General features: G+C 35.8%; 3 protein-coding genes and 1 pseudogene across 3 annotated transcripts; 2 read left to right on the top strand and 2 right to left on the bottom strand.

The window, feature by feature from the left end:
- Nucleotides 1–3,944: 3,944 nt before the first annotated feature.
- LOC142555729 (putative xyloglucan galactosyltransferase GT19) lies at nucleotides 3,945–5,553 on the bottom strand. Its single transcript, XM_075666787.1, has one exon. The coding sequence runs from the start codon at nucleotides 5,391–5,393 to the stop codon at nucleotides 4,071–4,073; it is 1,323 nt and encodes a 440-aa protein (XP_075522902.1). The 5' UTR covers nucleotides 5,394–5,553; the 3' UTR covers nucleotides 3,945–4,070.
- Nucleotides 5,554–12,064: 6,511 nt separating this feature from the next.
- LOC142555728 (acid beta-fructofuranosidase) lies at nucleotides 12,065–15,058 on the top strand. The gene is made up of 7 exons (XM_075666786.1): nucleotides 12,065–12,510; nucleotides 12,688–12,696; nucleotides 12,875–13,731; nucleotides 13,815–13,979; nucleotides 14,086–14,312; nucleotides 14,510–14,597; nucleotides 14,687–15,058. Exons 1-7 carry the CDS (start codon nucleotides 12,093–12,095, stop codon nucleotides 14,864–14,866), a joined length of 1,944 nt encoding a protein of 647 aa, XP_075522901.1. The 5' UTR covers nucleotides 12,065–12,092; the 3' UTR covers nucleotides 14,867–15,058.
- A 123-nt stretch (nucleotides 15,059–15,181) lies between these two features.
- On the top strand, nucleotides 15,182–17,947 carry LOC142555727 (thylakoid lumenal protein TL20.3, chloroplastic). Its single transcript, XM_075666785.1, has 7 exons — nucleotides 15,182–15,416; nucleotides 15,557–15,722; nucleotides 15,818–15,847; nucleotides 16,065–16,171; nucleotides 16,800–16,834; nucleotides 17,265–17,393; nucleotides 17,576–17,947. The coding sequence occupies exons 1-7, from the start codon at nucleotides 15,260–15,262 to the stop codon at nucleotides 17,765–17,767; spliced, it is 816 nt and encodes a 271-aa protein (XP_075522900.1). The 5' UTR covers nucleotides 15,182–15,259; the 3' UTR covers nucleotides 17,768–17,947.
- Nucleotides 17,948–18,141: 194 nt separating this feature from the next.
- LOC142555726 (NAC domain-containing protein 7-like) lies at nucleotides 18,142–21,436 on the bottom strand (annotated as a pseudogene).
- Between the last annotated feature and the right edge of the window lie 378 nt (nucleotides 21,437–21,814).

Raw genomic sequence — 21,814 nt, 5'->3', positions numbered from 1 at the left:
CCGAGAATTTGATTACCGTAATCGGAAATGATTTGGGTATATTTACAGTAATCTGAGATTAATCTGAAATGATTTATTTATTAATTGAGAAAATTATAGACAGAACGGATCAAATCGGGAGAAATCATTTCATGTTTATGTAATAAAATTTAAACGTTGTAGTAGTGGTCCTGAACTCTGTAGGTTGAATGAAAAAAAAGAAGTTGACCAAAACAAGTCTCTATTTCGGACTAGATGCCACAGAGGAATTTTTTTTTAAAATACAAACGGGATTCATGAATTAAAGATTGAGAAAACAGAGACGGATGCATGTACCTTTTGCGTAGAAAACGACGTATTTTTACCCATCCATTAGTTGGTGTTACAATATATTTAAGAAAAACAACAAAAATATATAGCTATCCCATATATATATATTTATTTAAAATCCCACCAATAATATTTCGACACCCATGTATAAATAATACTAGACTCAATTTGGTTCATCAATGTCGAGTCTATTCAATCATTTAATAACTACTAATAATAACAATATATATATCAACAACACACACAAAATAAATACACATTTGTCTCGTATTTTGTATTAAATATCTTGTCATCGGAGTGTTTTTTTTTTTTTTTTAATATGTATAACTTAATTTCTTAAATAATATGTGTTTCTGGTTTTCTCTTGTTTTGATTCGATTTCATATCCAAGATATAGATAATATTTTCAAATCTTGCATTATATAATTTAATATAATATTATCCAATGTATTCATTAAATTTTCAACACATCACAACACATAACCAAACATTTATCTTCATCTCTCTTTATTTTCGAAAATCTTTGAATCAATATTTTTAATTTTCTCAACAAATATTCTAAAAAAATAAAACTAACAAAAAATAACATCTAACAATATAAATAACGCTGATATTGACACATAAACGAAACTAAGGTAGGAAAAAAGCAACACAAAATGCCAGGTGGATCTCAAACAATGTTTTAGAATATCAAAGATGTAGATTATGTATGATTTAGATTTCAAGTGTCGACATGTTACGTGCGTTGTCTAAGTGACAACAAAAATAATAAATCATACCATTATCTAAGAACCAATTAACAAGTGGCAACAAAATTGAACAAAATATATATATATATATATATATATAGATACATAGAAATCCAGTTAAGCTAATAATGTTATAACAATATACAAAATGTTTACTCCAAACTTTTAAAAAACATTATCATTATTATTTTAAGTGAAAAGATAATTTCTTTACCACAAAGATCCATCAAAGATTACAACTTTTTTCAGAAACAGAGGAATAACATCCTCAAACACTATATCGAACAATGAACGATCAAAGCACCAACTGACCTTGAAACAATGATTTAGGTATCCAGAGCAACAGGGGGAGGGAACTGCAAAATAGTCCAAAGATTCAACTACTAAAGCATCTACATATATTCATCTTAACAGTACCAGCCGGAGGAGAATTCCAAACTGGAAAATAGTGCACCTGTCCTCGAGGATGAAGGAGTGAAGACGAGGATAACAAGAAATTCAACAAGTGCCCCTCCCTAAAACCATCTAAAATGAGCGATAAAGCTGTGAGTTTGCAAACTTTCCTAGCTTTTGAACAGTACCCGAAATCATGGAGAACATCTTCCGAATCTTTAATGCGATGTGGGTATTCAAAATTTATTATTACTTGCAAGTAAACTCGATGAAAAACGTGAAAATAGTGCAACTGTAATTGTACAGCCGATGTGACCAGGTGGTTTATATATAAGCTTAACTGTTGGACCAGTAGAATACAATGCAAAACTATAGGAGAAACCGGTAGAGACAAAGTCAACTGAAAAAGGACTCTGCTAACAAAGGACTCGGCATCTATACGTAGAGAATTTTATTTCTCACTGGCTAACAAAGGACTCTGCATCTATATATAGTTCATTCCTGAATAATTTGCCAAACAATTACTTTTCAAAGGCATCGAATAGAGATAACTGATATACTTTTTTTTCCCGCCTTCGAGAATTCTATTGTTTGTTAAATAAATATCTTCTTCTTTATAAATAATAGATACACAAGGGTGCGCTTATTTTGATGATAAAACCAGTTTTGATCCAAACAAGCGATTGCTTATGAATTAATTTTTGTTTTGGTAATAAAGACATTTTGGGAGAACTGGTTAAAAATTATTTTTCTTATTAAATTGGCTAAAAATTAAAATTCAACAGCAGATAATATTTCTGTTATATTATTTTCAAGTTAAAGTAAATTCAAAAAATCTCATATCTGATAATTATAAGCTAAATTTAATTTTAGTGAATAATATGTTAAAATTAAATTGTAAAGAAATAAATTCAGTTATTTCAAAAAAGTATTTTTGAAAACGTTTGCCATCAAAATATAATTTATTATAAACTATGAAAAAGAGAAAAATTTGCTCAAAGGGCCCATCGCGTGTTTTTTTTACCCAACAAAAGCTCTCCCCCATTCACTGTCATTACTGAAATATATGGGAGATGGCTATATTTAAAAAAAAAAAAAAAAAAACCATTCCCTGAGAAAATTTTGATATGAAATAAATGAGGTAAGTAAAAAATCAATCGTGCAAGCTCTCCCCTCATATGTTATGAGCGTTTTTGCTTACCCATTTTTGTGTGCGAAGAATTAGAGCGGATGATGAACTCTTTTTGGTGGGGAAAGTCGGGACACACGGGAAGAGGATTTCGTTAGAAAAATTGATCTAAGATGAGCAGGTGCAAGATGGAGGGGGTATGAGTTTCCGAAAGCTACATAATTTTAACATTCACAATAAAAAGTAATACTCTTAGCATAAAAATTAATATTTTTTCATGGATGACCCGAATAAGAGATTTTTCTCATAAAATACGACCCGTGAGGTCGTCTCACACAAGTTTTTGCCTTTGTTTGAATCTTCACGGAGTCTTGTTCGAACATATAGGTATCCAAATTATAATCTAAATTTTTTTCAAATATTTCCATCCAAACGCAAACTAACCAAATGCTGACTAACTTAAGCTATATATTGGTTTCTCATATTTATGTTGACAAATGAACTAACTCACATTCTACATTTCATAATCTAGTTTGCCTTTCAATAATCATATAGCCAAATTATTGGGAAAACGCCGAAAGATTGTCTCCCAGCCAATTTTCCGGCCATGGAAGACACCACCTAATAACTTACATTAAACAAGACACATGTTTAATCTGCAATGTTATCTTAAATGATTGGACTCCATGGAAGACACCACCTAATAACTTACATTAAACAAGACACCTATTGGACTCCATTTTGGGTTTCTCCTTTTCATAAAAATTTGGAAATTGCACTGTGTCTTGTTCGACTCCATGTGAGCTAACTGTATATTCTCCTTACTTTGTATATTTCCAAAACAAAAAGTACGCTGTTGTGGTCAATAGAACATTGATGATAGTCCAATTTAGAGACTCGAAGAAATTAATCTGCAAGGATATGATCATGTAGAATTAAAATGAAAGAACAAAAACACAATGGATCGCACATAATGCATATGTATTAGAAACAAAAAATGTAAATATGGAATAGAACAGCAATGTATGGTTTTGCTTTTTACAATCTATTTCCCAATTCCCACCTGTAAAAAAGAAGTTTCATTTTCTCTTTATTTTTACAAACAAACTATTACGTCTCCTAACATAATCCTTACTACTACTGCAAAATTTTATCTCTCCCCTGAAAAACTATATTATGATTGCTATTACACAATATTTTATAATCTAATTTTTTTTTTTTAAATACTCACATACTATTAAAAAAACACCCTTTATGAAATAAAACTCGCAACTGTCATAGTTTTTTTTCTATTAAAAAACATAATCAACCACACGGTTTATTTTCGGACGTAGTTTCAATTCTAATAACTATTCTTCTGAAAATAACATAAATAAAAAATCCCAAATCCTTCCTTGACAATATAATTTAACAACACAGAAAAAAAAATCTACAATTACATGGATAATACAAACCCATAAAAATAAAAAAGACGTTCAAGTAATTGATCTTCAAATTCTTGATTTGATCCTCTGCAAAGTCCCCTCAACTGCAATATCAAATGCATCTTTCTTACTTCTTAACCCCAATGAACTCCCATGTTTTCTGTACATTATTCTAGGAATCATCTCGACGAGTTTTTCCCTCATTCTCCTAACTTCAGTTCTTGGTATACTCATCAAGACATCAACGATTTTCAACCCTTTAAACACAATATCTTCCTTCGCTATGAACACAGAAAATTCATTGTACTCCTCCTCCGGTAAGTGCCACCCGTACTGTTTTTTCGCAGACAAATCCTCGAAAAAAACAGGTATACAACCGGCAAGAATGCCATCAAAAGTCGAACGCCTAGTTGGAGTATCCCCCGGAGGCTGCAGGCAGAAACTAGCCTGCAGCATTGGCTTCATCACCATTATAGGATCATGTTCACATACCCCATTCGAGCAGTCCACAAATTCGCAGGATTTGCCATATCCAGTGCCATTAGCATTCATATTAGTGCTATTATCACATTCAAGCCTAATGCTTCTTCTGATATTGGGATTAGCGGAAATCCCACCTCCAGCAGCGAATAACATCAATGTGTTTCTCCTTGATTTCCTTACCCTATTGATCCACGACTCCAGATAAGCTAAATTTGGAGGGTGAAACGAGGTCGGATATGGGATTGCTTTTTCTTGCCATGGGTAAGCCCTGGATTCAAATGTCAGCGCCGTGACATTGAAAAATTCAGGCAATTCAAGAAACGAAGTCCCAAAAATCGGCGGATCGTTCGATAACGGCTGGCTGAAATCCCACGCCGGGCGTGCCATCACCAAGAAATGATCGTGGCCCTGATTCTTTGTCCATATCGAAGGGTTGTCTACATGTACTAAATAATGAAACAAATCCAAGCCATGGTTGAAGCTGGAATTGACTTCAGGGCCGAAAAGGTATTTCAAGCCATCGATCCCAGCATAATACGGGATGTAAACTGCGTTTGCGAGATTCGGATCAGAGGTCAAACAAGGGTATTCAAGCATACGGCGATGGAATATGAGTTCAAGCATAAAAGGGTCGGTTCTGTACCAGCTGTGGGAGTTGTTGTGCGTCTTTCGGCCTAGGCCATGGTTGGAGAGATAAGGGCAGAAATCGTCGAACAGAGGATATAGGGAGCAGTTTGTGAGGAGATGGAGGTTGAATTGGGGCGGGAGGTGGCGGATGTGGATCCATTTGTTTGTGCAGTCAGATTCAGGATCGGAGTCTTGGGATTTGGTGGCGGCGACGAAGAAAATGAAGACGGTGGTGGTGAGTCTAAGTAACAGGGGCGGCGGGGACGGTAGCCGTGGCATGGTGGTTATTTATTATGGTCGAGACGATTAGTTCATTGAATTTTACCCCCCGGATGGATCTGTCGGTGATTATTGTCGCTTTGTAAGTGGTCTCATCACCGAATCCAACGGCTGTAATTACAGTTTTCACTCTCCATCCTATTTGCCATTAATGATTATACGTACGTGTAATGAACGTGGTAGTTGGAATCATTACTATTTGACTTTTAAAGCGTTAGATTCGATTATCTTCACATGCACGAACTTTTTGACCAAGTGGCGGGACCAAAAATTAATGACAAATTTCACTTTCGGACAAACTAAAACCCAAATTTAATATTTATTGGGCTAAAATACAAAATAAATAAGTTTAGGTGACTTGTCATTTTTCGTTAATTGAAGATGTTCAATTTGAGTTGGTGCATAGGTTATATTTAGATTTATGGATTATTATTTTAAATTCACATTTACATATTTATACAGTAATAATGTTAAGTTCATCTAATAATTATGTGATTGATTTTAAATTCATTATAATTTGAATTTCTAATGTAATTTGTAAATAAGTAATGTGTAAATTTTAAATTTAATATATTATTTCATTTCAAATAATAAAACTAAAAGATTTTTTCAAATACACTCTTAATAAAATTGAGATCAGTTATTTCAAATCGAACACGACTGACTTATAATTAAATTTTACATAAAAATTTATTGCATGCTAACCAGTAGCCATAAGTGGACACCCACTGCGTGGTATTTTTATTTTAAGAAAAATCTATTGTATACTAAACCAGTAACCATATGGAAAATATAACTTTTTATTTGGTAGAACATATGAGGGAAGTTTGTGTTTAGTGCACCGGAGGCTTGTAATCATTCTGATTTCTTATGCCAAAATTATGTGCTAAATGGATTGGCAGACTCGCTGTACAATGTGTACTGCGAAAAGAAGACAGCCAAAGAGTTATGGGAATCTCTTGACAGAAAGTACAAAACCGAGGATGCCGGGGCCAAGAAGTTTCTTGCAGGCCGCTTTCTGGATTTTAAAATGGTGGATTCTAAGCCGGTTATCAGTCAAGTTCAAGAAATCCAAGTGATTCTTCACGAGATTCACGCCGAGGGGATGACGTTGAGCGAATCTTTCCAAGTGGATGTTATAGTTGAGAAACTACCACCAGCTTGGAAGGATTTCAAAAACTACCTGAAACATAAGCGAAAGGAGATGAACGTTGAAGAGCTCATTGTTAGACTTCGCATCGAGGAAGACAACAAGAGTTCGGAAAGACGATTGTTTTCTCCTGTTGCCGCTAAGGCAAATGTTGTCGAGCATGGCCAAAGCTCGAAAAAGAGAAACTTCTCTCCCTCCAACAAGAAGTTGAACCTCAGACCCAAAGGATGTGTTTCAAAGAAGAAGTTCTCTGGAAAATGCTATCACTCTGATAGCATAGGTCACAAGGCATCTGAATGTAAGAAGCCATAGAGAAACCGAGAGGTAAATATGGTGGAGAACATATCTCAAGAGGTTTCGAACATGAATCTCTGTGCTGTAATATCAGAAGTTAATCTGGTGGGTTCTAACCCAAGGGAGTGGTGGATCGACACTGGTGCCACTCGCCATGTTTGCTCTGACAAGGAGATGTTTGCTACTCTTGAAGAATCTATGAATGGTGAAAAACTATTCATGGGAAATTCCGCCACTTCCGAGATCAAGGGACAAGAGAAAGTTGTCCTAAAGACGACATCTGGAAAAGAACTGACTTTGAACAATGTGCTGTATGTGCCTGACATCCGCAAGAACTTGGTGTCAGGGTCGCTTCTGAACAAGCATGGTTTCCGCATTGTATTCGAGTCAGATAAGGTGGTTTTGTCGAAAAGTGGAATGTTTGTTGGCAAATGTTGTGTTTGTAATGTGTTATTCAAACTCAATGTTATGGCTGTTAAGCCTGTGATGAATAAAGTTAATACTTTTGCTTACTTGCTTGAGTCTTCTTGTTTATGGCATGGTAGACTTGGACACGTTAATTACGATACAATTCGTAGACTAATTAACATGAAAAGCATTCCTGCATTCAAAATTGATAAACAATACAAATGTGAAACTTGTGTTGAGGCAAAACTAACAAGATCATCTTTTCGAACTACTGAAAGAAATAGTGAACCACTTGATCTATTTCACAGTGATATATGTGATCTAAAAGGTGTACAAACTCGTGGTGGAAATAAATACTTCATCACTTTTGTTGAAGATAGCACAAAATTTTGTTATGTGTATCTCCTCAAAAGTAAGGATGAAGCTACTGACAAATTTGTCCAATATAAGAGCGAAGTTGAAAACCAAGTTAGCAAGAAAATTAAGGTGTTAAGAAGTGATCGTGGAGGTGAATATGAATCACCATTTGCTGAGTTTTGTGCTCAACACAGTATCAAACACGAAAGAACTACACCTTATTCTCCTGAGCAAAATGGTATTGAAGAGAGAAAGAATCGCACATTGAAAGAAATGATGAACGCGTTGTTATTAAGTTCTGGTTTACCACAGAACATGTGGGGGGAAGCTGTTCTAACAGCAAATTATCTTTTAAATAAGGTGCCCCAAAAGAAGCAAGATAAAAGTCCATATGAGTTATGGAAAGGTAGAAGTCCTTCTTACCAATACTTGCGAGTGTGGGGGGGTGTCTTGCCAAGGTAGCAGTACCCACTCCAAAGAAAGTAAAGATAGGACCAAAAACTGTGGATTGCATTTTCATTGGATATGCTCAAAACAATAGTGCATATCATTTTCTTGTACATGAATCTCAAATACCTGATATTCACAAGAATACGATAATGAAATCAAGAAATGCTTCGTTTTTTGAACACATGTTTCCATGCAAATATAATGAAGAACCAAGTTCATCCAAAAGATTATATGAAACAAATGATGAAGAACAAGAGCTTGATCAAGACACAGAACCTAGACGTAGCAAGAGAGCTAGGACTGAGAAATCCTTTGGTCCGGATTTCATCACTTTCATGATGGAAAGTGAACCTCAAAGCTTCAAGAAAGCAATGAGTTCATCTGAGGGACCTCTACGGAAAGAGGCTATCAATTCCGAAATGGAATCCATTTTACAAAACCATACGTGAGAATTAGTAAATCTTCCTCCGGGAAGCAAACCACTAGGCTGTAAATGGGTTTTCAAAAGGAAAATGAAATCAGATGGAACCATAGATAAGTATAAAGCCAGATTGGTAATTAAAGGTTACCATCAACGTGAAGGACTTGATTACTTTGACACATATTCTCCGGTATCGAGAATAACCTCTATTCGTGTGATACTTGCGATTGCCGCCTTGCGAAATCTTGAAGTACACCAAATGGACGTAAAGACAGCTTTTCTAAATGGAGATTTAGAAGAGGAAATTTACATGGAACAACCGGAGGGATTTTCTGCGACTGGGCAAGAAAATAAGGTATGTAAACTGGTGAAGTCTCTGTATGGCTTAAAACAAGCACCAAAGCAATGACACGAAAAATTTGATAAGGCCATGATGGAAAGTGGATTTAAATTCAGTGAATGTGACAAGTGTGGTGAAGAGGCTGAATGGCTGCGTCATTTTTTAGAAGATGTTCCAGGATGGGAAAAACCTGTGCCGGCTATTTGCATATATTGTGATAGCCAATCTGCGATTGGAAGGGCACAAAATAAAATGTATAATGGTAAGTCTAGGCATATACGTCGTAGACATAATACCATTAGACAACTACTCTCAACTGGAGTTATCTCTGTTGATATGTAAAGTCAAAGGATAATATAGCGGATCCGCTAACCAAAGGGTTAAACAGAGAGTTAGTTGCGAAAATGTCAAGGGGAATGAGACTCAAGCCTATAGAATAAATTGGTGCGAAGGAAAACCCATCCTACGCTGACTGGAGATCCCAAGAACTAAGTTCAATGAGACAACCTAATCGCACTAATTTGGAGAATCACTGTGGGGGTTATCCCTAATCCATTCCTATTATGAAACAGTGAATGTTGAGGATAAGCTTACGGCTTTTAATGATTCTGATAAGAAGCAATATAGAATCACCTATGTGAAAGAGAAGTGGGGCCGCTTCGAAGGAATTGCAGGGCTCAATTCTAGACCCTCTTGCAGAACCAGGCGTGTGTTCATGGCCAAAAAGAACACAATCATGAGAACTTAATAGTATTAGGGAGAGTCTTGTGTGAAGTATATCACCATTCACACAAACGGATGTACATTTCAAAGACATCACGTCTACTGTCAACCAGTGAATTAATATGCTTTCACAAAGGAAGGTTCAAAGGGTAACACCTACCTATCCTATGCAAGACTCAACTGTTGAACTTTATCAGTGGAATCCTTTCGTATAACTTTAAATTCCCATTCATGTGGGGGATTGTTGGATTAAAGGTGAGCTTTTAGGCTTATGAGCTTTCCATGTGAGTGAATGGAAATTTGGAAAGATGGGTTTGTCCCACATTGGAAAAATGAAGTGGTATAGATAAGTTATATTGTGTTACACTTTATGGAGGTGTAACTATGATTGGTCAAGAGGCTCTCTCTCGCGCACACATGCACAGGGGGGTTGCAAATCATGGGCCCGATTTGCAGTGGAAAAAAGGCTTGACTTGTGTGCAAGCGTACGAGCGCGACCTGGGCGCGTCGAATGTCGGACCGATCAAGGCAAAAATCGCCTAGCAGTCTATGCCATCTTTTGTTTTTTTTTTTTGGTTGAGACCTTTCACATGCCCTTGAAACCTTTCACATGGCTTGGCTTTTGATGCTTCATCTCACCAAATTTTGGTGTTTCATCTACCATCTTTAAGGCAACCTTTGGCCTTTCATATGGATGGTATTGACATGTATAAATAGGAGATGTGCTTAGCCAAGAAAGAAGAGAGAAAAAAAAAACACCTGCAAATTCACTTTCCCCTGCATTCTGTTTTCCATCTTGCTGCTGAAATTCTGCTACAGTACTGAATCTGCTACAGTACTTCTGCATTGTTCTGCTACAGTACTTCTGCTACAGTACTGTTTCTGCTTGTTCTGCTTCTGCTCCGTCTACTGATAAAGTTCAGGTACTGATTCTGTTCGCTAGCATAGTGCTTTGTGCTGAAACTCTGCTGGTTTGCCCGTTGTATCCTGGGAAACAGACGTCCGCTGAATCCTCGGAGCACATACCGGAGGGGGCGAATATGTTTTAAGGAAACTGTACAAGATACAGGCCTCGATTTGATTTAATTAAGCATTATACTATTGTTTTCTTCAAGATACTGATTTGCTGATTTTATACATTAGTCATACTCTACTGAGAACAATCACGCTTGTTTGGTTTACTGCATATCTGTCCTGTTTTCCATATATTTTGATCAACACCTCCACCCCTACCTCTTCACGAATCTCCTTAGATCATTTCTCGACGATCAAGAATCCGAAGATGGCGTTCTTGATACAATTCAGGAGATTCGAGAGTCTCGCGAGTTTCTTGAGGAGTGGTGGCACGTAGCGGTGGCTTGGAGGATCCCATCGAAGGCTTTGACGACTAGGAGCGTGGGGCATGAGTGGGGGAGGAGTGATGAGTTGAAGAGGCGTTGGGGGCGGAGATGGAGGAGCTTGTGGGGGTGGTTGTGGATGCCAACAGGCTGAGGAAGAGCGTTTTGGCGGACATTTTGAGCGTAACAAGTGTATACCAGGCCGCTTTGTTTCTTGAAGCGTTTGCTGAATTCTTGGTTGGATTTAGAGATGACAAATTGCTCAAAGAATTTGATGAGTGCAAAATGGTTATCAACTCATAGGAGAAAATGGGCATTTTACAGGAGGATCGGAAATTATATTGACATTGGCAACTTAATTATCGTATGGTTTCTTTTACGAGCAGCTAAAGATTCATGTTGTGCTACCATTTTAATCTTGTTAAACGGGATTTGATTTCTGTGCAGAATTTAGTTTCTTTGTGGAGTTTCCGCAGAAAATTTAAATTTGAGTGTGTAGGCATTTTCGGTTTGTATTAAACAAGTGAATAGATATTACAATTTTGTATGGCGTGAATTTCCCTGTTTTCTTTCATTTGTAACTAAAATTTTATGTTAAGCAGCTAGAGATTCGTTTACAAATTCCTTTGGGCTTATTTTGATTGGAAATAATAACTAAAATTTGACACAATACATATTAACGTCACTTAAGAGAAATAACTAAATTTTTTTAAAAAAAATAAAGTAAATGAAATAAAACTGAAATTTGATATCATAAAAAAACAAACATATAAGTTAAAAAAGCAATTTTACATTAATTTTTTAAAAGATATATACATACATATGTATCGATAATGTATGCATAAATAACTGAAATTTGCACATTTTATATTATTATTATTTATTCATAATGAAAATGTTAAAGCACAATCTGTGAAATTAAGAGTATGTGTCCGAGAGATATTATGTTAACATTCAAGTGAAAAAATATTACAATTGAAAAAACAAATAAGTTAATGGTGAATCGGAAACTAGAATCCTATATATAACTAGTTTAATTTCCTATTAAAATAATAATAGATAAAATTCGATATAATTGTTTAATATAGTAACACCAGCAGCCAATAATATTTCGTTTGCAAATGAACATTCCTTGATTATCTCCTCCTATCTCGACTCTTGCCTCGTCAAGACATAAAATGGCATACGAAATATGTTGTGTCCATGAACCATACAAAACATGTCTCATCCTAACACATTCCGTGGATTCCGCAATTCAGAAACCGATGATTCTTTCTCATCATGTCCCCGCACCCCCTTGCTCGACTCCGGCCGGGTGTCCCCGTCGAAGCACCGACGCAGACCCTCCACTGTTATCCTCCTCCTGATGTTGGGGATGTTAGGGGTAGCGTTACTTGTGGTGGTTGTAGTGAAAAATGGAAATGACCCTGATGAGGTGATTGTGAAGCCATCGGATTGTGACGGGACGAGGCTGTCGGAGAAGATGAGGCCGGTGGCGCGTGGGGTGGCAGAAGGGGTGTCCGCCAAGAGCTTTTGGCCATTGTTGCAGGCGGGGCCTGCATATCCATGGACTGCTAAATTATTGGCTTGGCAAACAACTGCTTTTCATTTCCAGCCTATAAAGAATTGGATGAATGGTTTGATTCTCTTCCTATCTTAATCTTCTATTTTTTCATGCTTCGAAAAGCTGTCATTAAATAATTCCAGGCTGATGCATGTTTCTTCTTTGTTTCTTCTTTGTTTCTTGGTTGTTTTCTGAATGCTTCGACTGGCATTGCTTTCATTGGGGAATATATTGGATCGTCTCGTTTCAGATCCCAATGGTAAGTACATCGTGTTTATTTAAGAGAATGAAAGATACTACGTACATTGGATTTGTGTAACCAATGGTAAATATTATTTAGTGAAATTAATGGTATTTCCCCGTCATGATTCATTAGAATCTTTAATTCATGTAATTTTTATTACTAAAATGAACTAAAACTCATCAATTGATGTTAGGTCCATTGCTATACAAGGGATGGTACCATTTGTTCTATCAATACAACCCATATGGTGCAGTATGGGGCAACATTGTTTGGGGTCATGCAGTTTCAAGGGACCTAATACATTGGCGCCACCTCCCGATAGCAATGGTCCCTGACCACTGGTACGATATTAATGGTGTCTGGACAGGGTCCGCCACAGTGCTCGAAGATGGTCAGCTTGTCATGCTATATACCGGATCGACAAATGAGTCGGTTCAAGTTCAAAATCTTGCATACCCTGCTGACGCGGTGGATCCTCTCCTCGTCGATTGGGTAAAGTATTCGGGTAACCCGGTCTTAGTCCCTCCACCAGGGGTAGAAGTTAAGGACTTTCGTGATCCAACCACTGCATGGTTGACACCGGAAGGGATGTGGCGCATAGCTATTGGCTCTAAGGTTAACAAAACTGGGATATCATTGATGTATGACACTAATGACTTTAAAACCTTTAAACTTCTAGATGGAGTGCTCCGGGGGGTTCCGGGCACGGGTATGTGGGAATGCGTGGATTTCTACCCAGTGTCCAAGATCACGGAAAACGGGCTGGATACATCGGTTAATGGTCCCGGAGTTAAGCATGTTATGAAGACTAGTCTTGATGATGACAGGAATGACTACTATGCTCTTGGAAGTTATGATAGTGATGCTGGAATATGGACCCCTGATGATCCAAAAATAGATGTTGGCATTGGGTTGAGATACGATTATGGGATTTTCTACGCATCAAAGACGTTTTACGACAAAGAGAAAAATAGAAGAATCTTGTGGGGATGGATCAAAGAGACGGATAGTGAAAAGGCTGATATACAAAAGGGTTGGTCATCACTTCAGGTAAATTAGCATCTTCAGTTATTACATCATATTTAACCTGTAACTCGTTATGATGAAATAAATATTTATAATTTGAAAAATAGGCTATTCCAAGGACAATATTGTTCGACAAAAAGACAGGCAGTAACATTCTCCAGTGGCCAGTGAAGGAGGTGGAAAGATTGAGGATGAAGAAGAACCTTTTCGACAAGGTGGAGGTGAAAGCTGGTTCTGTTGTACACCTTGACGTTTGCTCAACTTCTGATCAGGTTTGAAGCTTACAATTTTTTCGTATAGCTACAGAAAAAATTGATGCCATTTCGAGTTTCTTTTGATTGGTTGTTTCCTCGTAGAATGATCATTAATATTTTGCAGCTTGACATTGCAGCCGAGTTTGAAGTGGATCAGGAGGCTTTGAGCAGCTTAGAAGGAACAGAAATGACCTACAGTTGCTCCAGCAGTGCTACCAGAGGTGCATTAGGACCATTTGGTTTGCTGGTTCTGGCCGATGATGCCCTAGCAGAGCAAACTCCAGTTTACTTCTATATTTCAAAGGATACACAAGGAAATTTCAAGACATTCTTCTGTGCTGATCACTCGAGGTGAAATTTCAAACCTACAGGATGGATTTCTAGGGGGTGAAATTTTCATTTTTAAGGACATTGATTATGCATAAAATTTCCAAATATCTTCGTCTGATCACTCCATCTACTGTTGGATTTGCTCTTGCTTCTCACTTCGTCCATAATCAACTCGAGTTTGAACATGATTGTTTCCTCGTCACGTGTTATGTTTATAGGTCTTCTGAGGCAACTGATGTGGACAAGAGGATCTATGGAAGCACAGTACCAGTACTAAAAGGCGAAAAACTATCTATGAGAATACTTGTAAGTTCGAGTTGTTGGTAATCTTGTTGTTGCAAATTCAACAAGGAAAACAAAACCGTAAAAGCTGAAACAAATCTGGTTCCGTGCAGGTTGATCATTCGATAGTCGAGAGCTTTGCTCAAGGAGGTAGGACATGCATCACATCACGTATATATCCGACGAAAGCCATATATGAAGATGCGAAAATCTTCTTGTTCAACAATGCTACCGATGCGGGGATCACTGCATCTCTACAAATATGGCAAATGAGTGCTGCATATGCCCATTGACCTCAACTTTCCAGCCTAATCTTTATTCATTTACTGTTACCTTTAGAATGTACTGAGTTGAGCAATTCTTGTTATTATTTTTGTTCTATTAATAACGATGCTTGTAGATACTTTCCATAATTTCTAGAGAGTTATGTTTCTTATTTTTTTCAAATTGAAAATTCTTCGATTCATTTGTAATTTTAATCATATTCCATGACTTCCATTTCTTCAATTCATCCGATAACAAGTGGCACTACGCAAAATAAAAAAAAAAAAAGGAAAAAGACAAAGGAGTAAAAAATGTGGCTTTAATTAAGCGAAGCAAAACATATCCACATTCTGTTTATCCAATTGTTCTGTCTTTTTCCCGGCTGATCAAATTCACAGAGCAAAATAAACTCTTTCTGGAAAATGGCGCTCAGTTCGATCTCATTGCTGCCCTTGAGTTCCATCAATAAAATTTCTTCCTCAAAAATTTCTGATAAAAATCTCACTTCTTTCCATGTCTCTTCAAAGCCCTCGTCTGTTTCTTGTCAATATGAAACTGAAAAGGGAAAACCTGGCACAGGTGATCTCCTTGCCTTTCTATTAATTATTTTATTTGGGTATTTTATACTCAGTTTTAAAACCTCTCTTTAAGATTGTTTTATTACAGTTTAATTGACAAATGATGGAATATTTCTTGATATTAATACTCCGATATTGCAGAGCCTAAGTGGTGGCGAAATTTTGTTTCAACAGCTTTGGCGGCTGCGGCTGCGGCTGCATTTAGCTCTAACATACCAGCTATTGCTGATCTTAATAAATTCGAAGCTGAAACTCGGGGTGAATTCGGGATTGGATCAGCTGCTCAATATGGTTCAGCAGACCTCAAGTGTGTTCCCGTCAAGATTCTTGTTCTGTATTTTAATGATTGCTTGTATTCAAGAATTAACAGCCATGTTCCTTGTTTGTTTTTTATTTGTGTAGGAAAGCAGTTCACGTGAATGAGAATTTCAGGTAATTTTCTTCACATAAGATGAACATGAACTTTAGATAATCAAAATTGAGCTTGAAAACTATTGAATGCTTTCCGGAATTCCAATGTTTTATGCACAGTTCAGTATTCAGTGGCAACGATGAGTTTCTTATCTAAGATTGCTTTTGCTCAATATTTCCTTTACGCATTTGATTGATCGTTGCATTCTATTCACATAAGTTGATATGTCTGATACAGAAGAGCCAATTTCACATCTGCTGATATGAGGGAATCGGACTTCAGTGGTTCAACTTTCAATGGTGCATATCTTGAGAAAGCAGTTGCATACAAAGCTAATTTCACGGGTACTTTTACTTTTCTTCCCAAAACTATGCACAAAAATTTGATTCCCGATTCCGTTAAGTTATACATTTTATGCCGTAGTGTATGTAGCACTGAAGGACGTTGGATGTCTAACGAAAATAAGCAATGACGCGCTGGTTTATCTGCAACAAGAACCAAATTATACACGGTTTGCTATAAAAACAACTACCTAATGATCCTGTGGCGTTAAAGAAAGTTAGAATTTTTTTCAGCCTCTGGACTAGGCATAATGAGCAGTTGAAGAATCTTGCTAGTGTTGTTTAATATCTGGTATTTGATTTTTTTCATCGGGGCATCTTGCGAACCTTGACTATGTAATCAATCTTAACTTATGGAACTAGCCCAGTCGGGGCTTTGCGAAAGAGGCAACTTTCCTTTCCTGACAGAATCATTTGCATCAACTTTAGGTTCTGTTTGAATATAATTAGCTCGCACATGATTGAAAGGTTTGTTCGGTGATAACTTGAGTCAATTATCTTTGGGCGAGATAGATGCTTGCGTTTTGAGCTCGGCCAGTTTCCTAGAGATTGCGTGATTCAATATTTCAGAGAGTTGAATACAATTTACTATCCTTAAACTTGTCTTAAAAATTGTGCCTGTTTTCTGCAGGTGCTGATTTGAGTGACACCCTAATGGATCGAATGGTAAGCCAAGAACACCTTGTGTTCTGTCAGTTAGTTTTTCTATCAATAAGGATTTAAATATAGCACTACAGTAATCTGAGAGATGTTTATTCAAAGGCTGTCATGCAACTAAGGAAACCTCATGACTCTTTATTTATATCTATTACACTTATTCATTCCTTGTACTTTTCCTTGCAATCATTAGTACCAGAACTCCAACCATGTTTAAATTTTTTATAGTGACCCTCCTTGAGTGCAAGTGTGATACTTTATATAAATTTGTTAGAGTTTGTTGGTATTTATTATTCATGACAAGTCAATGTTGACCTGTGAACAAACGGTGAACTACTTTTTGTGATGTTTAGTTTGGTTTCTTGGGACTGCTAACTCGAAAGTCTTGAGAATGTAGTTTAAATGAATTCTAAAAATGTATTTGATAACATATGTGCAGGTACTAAATGAAGCTAATCTAACAAACGCAGTGCTAGTTAGATCTGTCCTCACACGGAGTGATCTTGGGGGTGCCATAATTGAAGGTGCTGATTTCAGTGATGCGGTTATAGACCTTCTCCAGAAACAAGTATATATTTATTTTAAAAGTTATTTACTATTCATTTCGTTTCCTTTCTTTTTTGTCACAAAAAGATTTATGAAGTTTATAATTTCATATTAACACAAACTAGTGTATATATAAGACCTGAGTTGTTGTGTATTTACAAGGTTAGAAAGACAATGCTTACATACGTTTGGGTTTTTATGCAGGCACTTTGCAAGTATGCGAGTGGCACTAATCCTGTAACAGGAATGAGCACCAGAAAAAGTCTCGGTTGTGGGAATACCCGACGAAATGCGTATGGTTCTCCATCTTCTCCTCTTCTGAGTGCTCCTCCACCCAAACTCCTTGATCGTGACGGTTTTTGCGATCCAGAAACTGGACTATGTGATGCTAGCTGAATTACATTGATTTATGCATATGTACATGAGGTAGAAGAAAATATGAGGCAACATTTGTTTTTTTGGGCCTCGAAACAGTCGGTACACGGGTAAATGGGTAATATGTGTCAATTTTTTCAAGCATTATTATGTGCTCCTTTTTCATCAGTAAACCTGCTATTTCACGTCTGATTATTATTATCTCGTGTCCATTATTTATGAATAGACGATCAATTCAAATTGTTGAAGATTTCAATATAATTCTTTTACTAAATCTTTACACCCATCGGACTTGCATCAACTGATATTTGTTTTCTCTAAGTTGAAGAAGCTTGAACGTAATTCACATCTCAAGCAACTCAAATCAAATAAATATTTGCATTAAAGAGCACTTGACAACTTCAGTTCTGTGCAGTACCATACATTCTTATTAGAAAGCTCCAGAAATATATATTATCCTGAAGTAAATATTATACATGTTATGATACCAATTTCTTTACTAACAATTTCTTGATCAATTTGGGAAGCTCGCTGACTCAGAAACCTGATCAGAAGCCTCATTGGAGTTGTTAACCCCATCTTGACTCAGCTGAGATGCGACAAACTTGTCGAGCAATCGCCAGTCAGTCACTTGGCTCAAGTTCGGTTTGATTGTTGTAAAGTGCGTTAACATCCATTCGAATATTATTGCTTTCTTGAAGTCGTTCTTCTTGGAAACCATATGGGACGTCTACCGAGCTGCCACAGTGAGCATTATTCACTGTGGGTGATTGTTGTATTTTTGGACTTTCTAGATAGGGAAGCTTGAGAAATGCTGCATCATGTTCAGGAATGTTGTATTGCGATTCGAGTTCTTGTTTGCAGGTATAGTGAGGATGAAATATTAGCTTAGGTGAATCGAAATATGGCATGAAGGAAACTCGATCGTCGCAGCTATACCAACGTACCGAGTCGTGTTCTTCCTCGTATCGTATTGTAGCAGCAATTCTTTTCTTGAACACCCTACACACTGCCCATCCTTCTTCCTGGTAAAACATGAGGATCATTATAATATTTCAATGAAAGAGAACCAAAAACCGTTCTCTACATGTAAGTTAGATTGGGAAAACGAATTTATCTGATGTGAAATTTGTATTCTTTAAATAATTAGGTATAAAACCTTTATCCTTTTAATTTGACAGGAGACATTAATCAAAACGTGCAAGACATACACTTGCCTGAGGAGTTCCATTTTCATCGGTCTCGAGTCGATATTCATGCATGATCCAGTTGGATTTTAGGCCGTTCGGGGCTCGACCTTTGTAAAATACCAAAGTTTTTCTCATGCCAATCAAATTATGCTTAGAATAGATAGCCTTGTCTCTTCCTGTAGCTTTCCAGAATCCAGCTTTAGTAGCTCGATTAGTGCGGGTTCCCGTCGGATATTTCTTATCCTTGTGGCTGAAGAAGTAATAATCATCCTGTTCTTCAGTTCCAATCCTGCACAGTCCTGGTTTTCATTCAAGGATTAAAATGATCATATCGAATATGATCTTACCGTGAACACTGAAAGACCCTAATCAATTAAGCCGCTCACGAGTCACGACCTTTTTTGACTGACACGAACACGATAAATTTCTATTTGGATGGATGAATTTAAAATATATGGATTTCGATTATATTTTTATGGTTAATAATGAAACAATAAATTAAATTCTAAATTCATATCTAACTTATTTACACAATTATAACAAAAATTATAATAAATTTCAAATGCATTTATTATGGGCGAAATTGAAATTTATCATAAGTAAAATGAAATAGTATTATATTTCCACGTTCATTTGAGATTTATGATATTCTTTCTGTAAACTACAAAAATATATTTGAATATATTTGAAATCCACCAATCCAAGTATAATATTACATTATACCATCAAAATCAAGGAGAGCGTGAAATGTAATTTTTTTCTAAAAAATATTTAAAGATATACAAGATTCACAAAGTCGAGCTTGATGATCCTGAAGTGTAATACGAACGTACCTTGTAGATCCCATGGCTCTATTTTGTATAAATCGACATCTTTTATGACATCTAGATCAATTTCTACCGAAGCAATCTTTTTTCTGAGATAGTAATCAACTAATTCTTCATCCGTGGGGTGAAATCTAAATCCAGGAGGAACATTTGAAAAAGATTTCATTTTCTTCCAATATTGTCTCAGGTTCCACGCCTGCAACATGAGTTCAGAACGTTGTGATACTATTGAAGATATCAAAATTTATAGCAAGAAAATAATTCGTTTTAATTGATCTCATTTCTTGAAACACGACCCCATGCACATACTATTAATATCTTACTAATTTAATTTTCTTCACGTGCATGAACCATTATAAAACGTACACAAGATCAGTCCAATGCCACAGCAGACGGACTATAATATTATTGAAAAAAATATGAACTTTATAATTAGTGATATAATATCAAATTTTAAGTTCTAAAATAATTATTTATTTTTTAAATTTTGTAAGAAAATTATATTTTTAACTACTTATATAATACTCCACATTTTAATTATTAGTAAAGATGATTCAAATATTATCGAGTATTTTGGAACAAAAACATAATATGCTATATATGGATGTGTGTAATCATTTCATTTTTCAGTATTTAAATAAAAACAAAATAAGATAGCTATATATAATAATTAGTAATTTCTTTGTTTATTTAATGAAAGATGAAAAATGAAGAGGTATGTGATCTCTTAAGTTATATTTGCCAGCCTCATGGGGAAAAAACATGCAACCTTTAAATCACTTGATGATCATATATAGGTGTAGCTAAAAGCAACTCGAGTTTGCTTTTGCTCGAGGCATGAAAAATTAATAAAGACATTTTCCACTCTTAAAAGTGAATACCCGATAAACAAAATAAAATAAACTTACCTAAAAAAGACTTCGATTTTCTTTATATAAACAATACAGGAAGTACAAATAATTGGTGGGAAATGAGCATTAATATTAGTCTAGCAAATTTTTTTATAAAAAAGATCACTTAACAATTAGCATAGTTATTGTTAATTCCATTAGAGAAGTTTTGGATCATTTAAACAAGAGTAGAATCATAGTTCACGGGATTTGTTTATTTTGCATGTAGCGCGAAAAATATCAATATTACAGGTAATAATTAATACTTTATAAGTAGAGTTATTCATAAATAAATAGGTCAAAACAGGGACCTGAAAATACAGCATTAAACTAGAAAATAATGCTTTATTTGGGAATACAAGGGAAAGAAATGAACAAGAGCACGAATGTATGTATGTGTATACGACGCTTTGATAAGTACATATATAAAGAAAACTCGAATAACGTAACCTTCGAACGTTTGAAACTCGTATAGGTTTACATATGTTAGACCGAGCAAAATCTATATATTAGCTCAAGATTTCAAACTTGGGAACCCATGATAATAATCATCATCTATATAATTATATGGAGAATAAGATGAAGAAAATCTTTGGAACTAGGTTCGGAACTGAAAATACCTTGCAGATCTGGTTTTATTTTTGTAGCGACACCGTGGGATCGATTTAGGCAGCAGAAAGAAATGGCCAGGGAAGAAAATCCAACCCTTTTCCTCTGGATTTGAACTGATTTTTTTCAAAGAATGATCAGATCCTGAGGAAGTTGAGAGGAAAAGGAAAGGTTTTTTTCCTTTTCTTGTTTGATAAAATGGAGGAAATAAATTAGATACATAGGACTATATATAAATGGTTAAGCTGTTGTAATTGAGATGATTTATTTTATTAATTTATAGAAGCTTATCTTTTGTTTGTTTGAATTTTATTATAATAAATTATGAAATAATAAATAAATTAACTTAGTCTATGATAAATTTAATAGTTTTATGGGATACGATCTATTTAAAAAAAGAAAGAGGAAATATAAGATAACCACAACAATTTAATTTTATAAAAAGTATGACCTTTGGTTTCACTTGATCGGGTCTAGCATCAATATATTACTGTTAATCAAGAGAGAGGACCATTAGGGTAACAAATTTTGGTGGGAATGGTGACATCACTT

Source organism: Primulina tabacum, chromosome 9 (assembly GCF_025594145.1).
Source record: "Primulina tabacum isolate GXHZ01 chromosome 9, ASM2559414v2, whole genome shotgun sequence".
Taxonomy (NCBI): domain Eukaryota; kingdom Viridiplantae; phylum Streptophyta; class Magnoliopsida; order Lamiales; family Gesneriaceae; genus Primulina; species Primulina tabacum.
The sequence above is the reverse complement of the archived record's forward strand: the minus strand, read 5'-3'. Positions and strand labels throughout refer to the sequence as shown.

Bases quoted from the DNA above. Each gene is read 5' to 3' on its own strand.
- LOC142555729 (XM_075666787.1), bottom strand. From the start codon at position 5,393: ATGCCACGGCTACCGTCCCCGCCGCCCCTGTTACTTAGACTCACCACC.
- LOC142555728 (XM_075666786.1), top strand. From the start codon at position 12,093: ATGTCTCATCCTAACACATTCCGTGGATTCCGCAATTCAGAAACCGAT. The intron at 13,732-13,814 runs GTAAATTAGCAT...TTTGAAAAATAG, and splicing joins AGGGTTGGTCATCACTTCAG to GCTATTCCAAGGACAATATT. The intron at 14,313-14,509 runs GTGAAATTTCAA...TTATGTTTATAG, and splicing joins TTCTGTGCTGATCACTCGAG to GTCTTCTGAGGCAACTGATG.
- LOC142555727 (XM_075666785.1), top strand. From the start codon at position 15,260: ATGGCGCTCAGTTCGATCTCATTGCTGCCCTTGAGTTCCATCAATAAA. The intron at 15,417-15,556 runs GTGATCTCCTTG...CCGATATTGCAG, and splicing joins AAAGGGAAAACCTGGCACAG to AGCCTAAGTGGTGGCGAAAT. The intron at 15,723-15,817 runs GTGTGTTCCCGT...TTATTTGTGTAG, and splicing joins TATGGTTCAGCAGACCTCAA to GAAAGCAGTTCACGTGAATG.